Source organism: Atta colombica, unplaced genomic scaffold, assembly GCF_001594045.1.
Source record: "Atta colombica isolate Treedump-2 unplaced genomic scaffold, Acol1.0 scaffold198, whole genome shotgun sequence".
Taxonomy (NCBI): domain Eukaryota; kingdom Metazoa; phylum Arthropoda; class Insecta; order Hymenoptera; family Formicidae; genus Atta; species Atta colombica.
In genome coordinates this window covers 936,379-944,007 of record NW_017259291.1, presented here as the reverse complement: position 1 = coordinate 944,007, position 7,629 = coordinate 936,379, and the positions used below count along the sequence as shown (strand labels likewise).

Here is a 7,629-nt window from a genome sequence, read left to right as displayed (position 1 = left end):
TTTTACCGATGAATTAATCATCGTAAAATGAGTCTCTGTACGGGAAGATTGTAGATATGAATTATTTGTTGAAAATTAATTTAATGTAATACATATTACGTTATTAACGCTCGCATGAAATGTAAATCAGTTTCATTAATATGATTTCAACATTTACCACAATGTTATGACGTAATCAATATGGATAAAAATTTTTAATTTACGGTGTAGTAATCTATTTTTAGTAAATTTACAATAATATGTAATTGTCACAACGAATGTATGTACTATGAAACGAAATAAAAAAGTGGCACGCGCTCATACTTCGGATCACTCGAAATTTCACTTACCATTCTTTGAAATTTATATTTAACTGGAAAAATATTTAAAAGGAAATTGTCAACACTAAATAATTTATTCAATGCAAAATGCATTTGCGATCAATCTCGTACAAACACACGTACAGCTGATCTGACTTTGACTCTGTCCACATAATGATTATTAATAGACGTATTATCAGATTACACCTGATCGAGTGTAATCGTTAGGGTGAGTCTATAAACGTAATACGATTTCGATGGGAGCATCATTTCATATTCAAATGATTATTATTCCGACACATTGGGGCTATCATGCAAACAACAAGTTAAATCTAATTTAACAGTATAGGATTAAATCCGAAATCGATTGATAATTAAGCGTGTTGCCCAATTGTCAATAAGCTAGTGATATCGCTTCTTCTTGCAATTATGATTAATAATCTTAAATTTATTATATTGTATTACTATTATCTTTTACAGTATACACGATGATTTTCCAGCGATGATTTTTCCTTTATTACATGTTTTTTATTAACTCTCATCTAATTAATTTTCATTTTACAGAAATTACAAAAATTAAATGATTTTTATATATATCTTGTTATTAATATCTTTAGAAAGTAGTATCTTTAGAAAATGCAAGATTATGTATTTAAAAAAATCGAAGGAGTAATCAATATAATCGTGAGATAGAATCGTGGGATAGAGTCCCCAAAAAAAAAATCATTATAAAATTCATATAAAATTCCTATGTATAATCTGATAATTACATGTGCAATCATTATGTAATATTAGATAAAATCGTTTATGTTAAAGATACGATGTTAAAGATAACTTCATATGTAATGAAGAAAATTATTTGTAATGAGATGAAATTGCATGAAATTGCATGAAATTAGGTAATTTGTGGAATAATATTTCAGCTAGTGGTTTATACCTCTCGTAAAAAAATTGTATATAAATGTTATAATTATTACTTAGTGTTTCTAGTATTAAAAAAAAAAAGAAATACGCTAGACATGAACGATCCAATCATGTATACCAAAGGTGTATCGTATTTTATCTCAGCTTTTTTATCGATATTATTTTCAATTTCTCAACAGTTATTTTAGTCCATGCTTTTTTTATTCTGTCTAAATTGCTCACTATTTTCCATCGTATCCCTCGGCCCTCATTTCATCCGTCTAATAGGATCTATTATCGCGCAGGATTGGCTTCCGGTAGGCATTCGTAGCTGGACTCCGGTCTACATCGAGTGGTCGAGGTCGTCAAGGGCGGGCCTCAATTTCCACGCGGCCTACAAGTTTATCAATGACACTTACTGTGGCGATCACACAACGGCCGAACCGGAAGGCGAGGTCAATGGCGGTGATCTGGCAAGCGCTGGACTCAAGCTGAATCAGTATTATCAGCAGAAGTGTACCTGGATCCTGGACTCACCGATCGACCGGCAACTCGTCATCGAAGTCAAGTCCACTCAGAGCCGTAAGTAGATCTTGTGTCTATATCTTCTCACTCGCAAAAGTTATTCCAATAAAACTTTGATACTTACATAGTATTTTCACAATATCTTAAATATATTTAAATAAATTTAAAAGAATATATTTAAATATATTTAAATATCATAAATATATTTAAAATATTATTCATGTGAATTCTTGACTCTAGATTGAAGCTCTAATCTGATAAGGTATATTTATTTACTTTACACAAATTTTTTGCATAATTTTGTGTAAGAATATTGGGAAGTAATTTAACTAGGTGTAATAAATTACGTGTGTTAACATTTTTTTACTTTAAATCAAAGAAATGTAAATTATTCTTGGAATTCGTTAGCTCGCAGTTTTATATCTTAAAAGAAGAACTGCGAGCAGTTTAATAGCACGAAAATGATTTATCTAAGTACCTATCTACGTCTCTCTAGAGAACATTCGAGCGATTTATCTTCGAGCGGCATTAAAAGAAAACAAAAAGCAACTGCGTTCCAAAGCGGCGTATCTTTCATAGATCTTAAACATTAAGAATCGTTACTATAACGCAATTAATTTTTTACTGTAACGAACCTGTTGATATTCTTGATAAAATTGTTTCGACTTAACAGCTTGTTATACATATTTTACAAGTAATTACATTCCGAAACTATATAGATATATTTAAACCTTTTTTTATTACTTTTTGAAAGTCAATCATCATATTAATCCTCTTTTTATCGACAAGATCTCTTCAGAAGATTCAAAAATATTAAAAGAAAACAATTTTCAAGCTAAGATAGTGTCGCTTCAATATTTTATTGCAGTAAGATTATTATGAGACAACATTCTTTTCAAGTTGTTGTTATCTTTAACGACGTTCTCCCTGCTATCGCCTTCAGCTCTTCTCGATAAACACAAAATTCTAGTCTGCGTCTTGCAATAGGATTTCTATTCTCAAGAATTCTATCTGCAAAATTCTATTTCAACCTCAGTCGCGGGGCTCGAGAGAAAACATAGATAGATCATCCTACACACGCCTCGTCTCTGGCGACGACACGGCGAAATCTTCTCTCGATTGCTTTTCTTCCGAGAACCGCCGGAATTTCTATCCGCGCCATTGGCTCCGCCGCCGCCGTCGCTGCCGCCGTCGCCGTAGCGAACGAAAGGGGTGAAAGTTGAGGAAGAATAAGTCGGAGGGTGAGAGAATGTCGCGGCCGACCGAAGAGACAGAGGAGCGTGGGCGCGAAACGAATGGCAGTGGGTCGTGAGATTAAAGAGACTATCAGATTTACCACGACAACGGAAACTAAAGCTTTACCATGTAGAAATCACGCTCTCTCTCTCCCCCTCCCTCTCTCCCCCCTCTCTCTCTCTAATCCTTATTTTTTTGCATCATTTTCTCTCTTTTTCGCCCTTTTCCACCTTCATCGCCTTTCCGCCTTTCCCATTTCTGCGGAACGTAAATCGTCATCTTACGAGCACGACAAAGGCGACTATCTATCGCTTATATTCAAGCTTAGGAATATTACGATTCTTCCTCTCGGATGAAATGCTGCATGAAAAATATTGTTCTCTCTGTGATGTAAAGATAGCTGCATTCATGGTTGAATTTACTTTTATTTCTGCGACTGTACGACGCCATCATCCCCTTCGAAATTGATCACTCAATGGTATCGATTTTTTACTGCGCGATATTATTATTCGATATGATAATTTCAAACGATTCATTTATTTCAATAGTATTCTTCTCTATTTCAATTTTTCCTGTTTTCTCTTGAAACGCTTGTACATGGCGATCGATCGATACAACGGGATGTATGTATACATATATGATAGCACAATGAATTGTGATCTGTATGTTCGTATAGGGAAATATCATTTATTGGATGCGGAGAATATCCTCTGCAATGTTTCAAGAAAATGGAGTTTTATTGGTTCAATATATATGAATGATGGAATATTGAACTCGAACAAGAAGCTTTGATTTATGCGGATAGATTACGCGGATGAAATTCGATTGGAAAAAAGAAAAAATTTCCATTCCATATGCTCCGTCTTCTTATGTCAACATCTTGAATACAATTACAGCGCGCGCATTTATTCACTAAAGGAGCGTAGCAATAAGTAACGAATGAATTATTAAATGAATTAATGAGGCTTCATTTCTATGAAATTATTCCCATTTTATGATTTTATGAACCGCTGCGAATCGAATTACTCCGGTGACGAGACATTCCATCCGCAACTTCACCATAGAAATGTCGCTGTCTTCCCGTTTCTTTCATCTTCTCATTTCTGCTTTCACTCTATAGCTTTTTCATTTTCTTTCTCCTCGCCATTTTATATTAGAATATTATAAGTAGAGTTGGAATCGTAACCAAAGCCCGACAAACGCCGGCACCGGAAATGGTTTTAATATACCTCCCAAGCCACGATATCACCGTAGCTGCCACCATATTTCTTTCTTTCTGTATTCTCTCCTCCTAGTTACACTTTTTACGAAATTTCTTCTTCGAATGATGCAGTTTCTGGCTATGAAAGATTTTCCCATATAGATAACAAGAATCCTGACAATAAACAGAATTATTAATCCTCTCATGCATGCATATTATTCCCTATGGAAAAAATAATTCTTGTATAGAAAATATAAGAAAATACACACACAAAGCGTATAATATTTACTCGCACAATTGTTACGAATTATTAATTATTTACATGCGTATATCCGTACAAATAATGAAATTAATTATTAAATTACTTTAAAATAATTCAATCTAATTCAAAAAATATAAATTCAAGGAAGGTATTTAATCTGACACAAATTAATTTAGAACAGAGATTCTTCTTCGGTAAGAAGTTAGAGATTAATGACGACACGTCTCGTAATGCTCTTTCTACTTATATATCGCATAAGGACTTGTAATGTATCCGTAATATCTATGATTTATTTAGATATATTATGATATATTCATGAACATACATTCACGTTATTCCCATACTTGACGCAAAAGACTAAAAGATACCGTGTCTCTTTATTCGAACCATCGAATTGACTGGAAGCACGATAAAAAATGATATCTAAAAAACGACTAAAGTTCGATTTCACCAATGTAAGATTAACTTTAATTTAGGTTTAACTTATTATTTTTTTAATTCTTAAAACTAGAAAAAGATAAAGGATAAATTGAACAAAGATTAAAATCAATCTTATATTGAGGCTAAATGAACGAAATTTTTAATAGATTCAATTTCTTGGATTCTTATTATACAATAAAAGTTTATTTTTTTTACAATAAATTTTTTTAAAAATATTTGAACTTTTATAAAAATTGGATAATACCGAGGTTTGCAACGCTGAGTGTTTTCTGTTTTATACAACGCTTCTTCTATTTTAGGACCTTGCACGGCGTGGAACCTGACGATACATGAGTACAGGAAGAACGGCGATCCCGCTGGAATCAGATTGCACACGTTCTGCTCGAGAGACACGCACAAGAATTTCACTCTGCCGTGGAAGATGAATACCGTGGTGGTTAGGTGAGTTTCTTACCTTGACAGTCGCTCTCGCCGATTAACCTGGCGAAAGTTTTGCCGTGATCTTGTCTTATTACATTTAACGATAGTTCCGCGACAGTTTCGACGAAGGAGATTATGACTTGGTTGGCTGAAATATAACAGCATTTTACTGGTGTACGCAATCGAATTCATGCTCCGTATATACTACATAAAACCACGGTGGATTGATGCTCGCGTGATCCGTTACTGTCGTCTCGCACGAAGAAATTATCCACTGATTAACAATCGGCCATCATTCATCTCACTTTATGGCAATCTCAATTGCGGCACATTACTTCCTTTATTCTATAATCTACGTGATAAAAGAAAAATATGCTTAACAGCAGCTTCTTATGAGTACTTTCTCAATAACTCTGGCAGTAAACAATTGGCATTCGAAATAGAAAAATTATAGTCATTTTTATCATTTTGTATAAATATATTTTAATTTTACTACTTACTACTAAATAAATTATATTAATTTCGATATATTTATACATGTAATATATACTAATTTGCTCAATAAGATCTTGAGTTGGCTCCAAAAGGCTTTTATTACTCCTTATTTATCATTTTTATCACTTTTATTGGCAGGTACTGCAAGAATAATATTTCTGAAATAAATCTGAGAAATTAGAAGAACAAAATTAAAAGAACAAAAAGGAGTTATCGCTATGTATGTACTGAAACTTTAATGTCAAATTACTTTTAAATATACATTGATTTACATTGTCTGGAATATGATATATCTATATGAAATTATAACTATTGAATATATTAAATAATAATTAATTATTGAAACAACTCTGAACCAAAATAAATAATTCAAGAAAAATATTTAAAGTAAAAACAAATTAAAAATTTTAGTTTTGTAAGCAGTATTATTGCTAATGTTTCATCTTACCCGAGGTGCAACTCTCTATACTTTTATGTAATTCATTTCACTCATACTTCAATAAAATTATTATCATCCTTATATAATCGTCAGTCATCTTCAACTTTTAATATCTCAGATTACATTTACGGAAAAGATATTTTGAAATATATAAAAATCATAGCCGACGTCTTCACATTGAAAAATATAAATAGTTTCAAATAAAAAGCCATGTAATGTTAAAAAAAGCTCTGAGTTTGAATGAAAGATATTCAGTGCATAGGAGTAAAATTTGACCTGCTTATTTTCAGACTGCAGGCCCTTGGGAGGACAGCCCCGCAGTATACGATGAGATGGCGAAGTCAGACAGTGATCGCCAACACTCGCAAAAGTGGACCATCGCCAACCCCGAATTGGCCCTTAGTGCACTCCTCGAGTAAGGCTGAGGCGCGAGGAACGGCCCTTATCCTCGTCCTCCTGTTCGCGATCCTACTCGCGCGCCCGTTCAACTGTTGAGACTGTTAAGCTCGGGGAAGCTCGCGTTAATGCACACACTGTTCCTGTTAATCGAAAACCGCGAAGCCCACGTTATTGTCTCACGTGTACATAAATGATAAGGACTGACGCCGGTCCACGTTTTATATCGCTCGATGTGAGATGTTTTCAGAAGATGGCACATTTCGGCACTCTCTCTCGATCGGCAGTGAGATTTTGCGGGCTGGCTCGTTAATCCCCCGCTGCATAATTATCACAAGAGAAATATTTTAGGATGCGAAAAAGGACGCATCGCGCGATGCAGGGAATAAATACCCTGAGAAAATTTTAACTGATCTCTGTTATATTTTTCTCTACAATATATGATCTAATCTTATTCGCGCGATGCGAATGGAGAGCTAATGAGCCAGAGTTTATCGTTTTCCGATCGAATCATATGCATATATATACATATTATACACACACACACACACACACACACACACACACAAAATACATACACACACATACATACATATATATGTACGACAGAATTAAAGAGAATGATCAGCACGTCTAATAAGTGATTAGCTCGCACAACCGACTATCATTTGATCTAAAGGAACAGATCTGTGAAGTCTTTAGAGCATCCACTTCTCATCAGATTAATTTGAATTTTTTATATTCTCTATGCAAATAAATAATGAAAGTTGTTTCAAGATTTTTCATTGCTCTACTCCTCACATTTCATCGTTATTTTATTACAATACAACATATTATCTTCAATTTTACCTTTTAATATATATTCTATATTTCTATATTTCATGTGTATATATATTTTCTAATATGTATTTTTTTAATTTATATTCTTTATTATGTAAAACATTATTTTTTAATATTTTATTTTAGAATTTAGACTAATCTAATTTTTCAAAATGTTTCTTATGAACTAACT

At 33.3% G+C, this 7,629-nt stretch overlaps 1 protein-coding gene across 1 annotated transcript in view; it reads left to right on the top strand.

Annotated features, from left to right (window-relative positions):
• Positions 1-7,329, top strand: part of LOC108686906 — a 273,422-nt gene extending 266,093 nt beyond the window's left edge. Inside the window, exons 15-17 of the mRNA XM_018192414.1 lie at positions 1,508-1,784; positions 5,167-5,308; positions 6,512-7,329. Of these exons, the coding sequence (XP_018047903.1) occupies positions 1,508-1,784; positions 5,167-5,308; positions 6,512-6,716 (624 nt within the window). The 3' untranslated portion in view covers positions 6,717-7,329. The remainder of the gene's footprint in view (positions 1-1,507; positions 1,785-5,166; positions 5,309-6,511) is intronic.
• Positions 7,330-7,629: the final 300 nt, after the last annotated feature.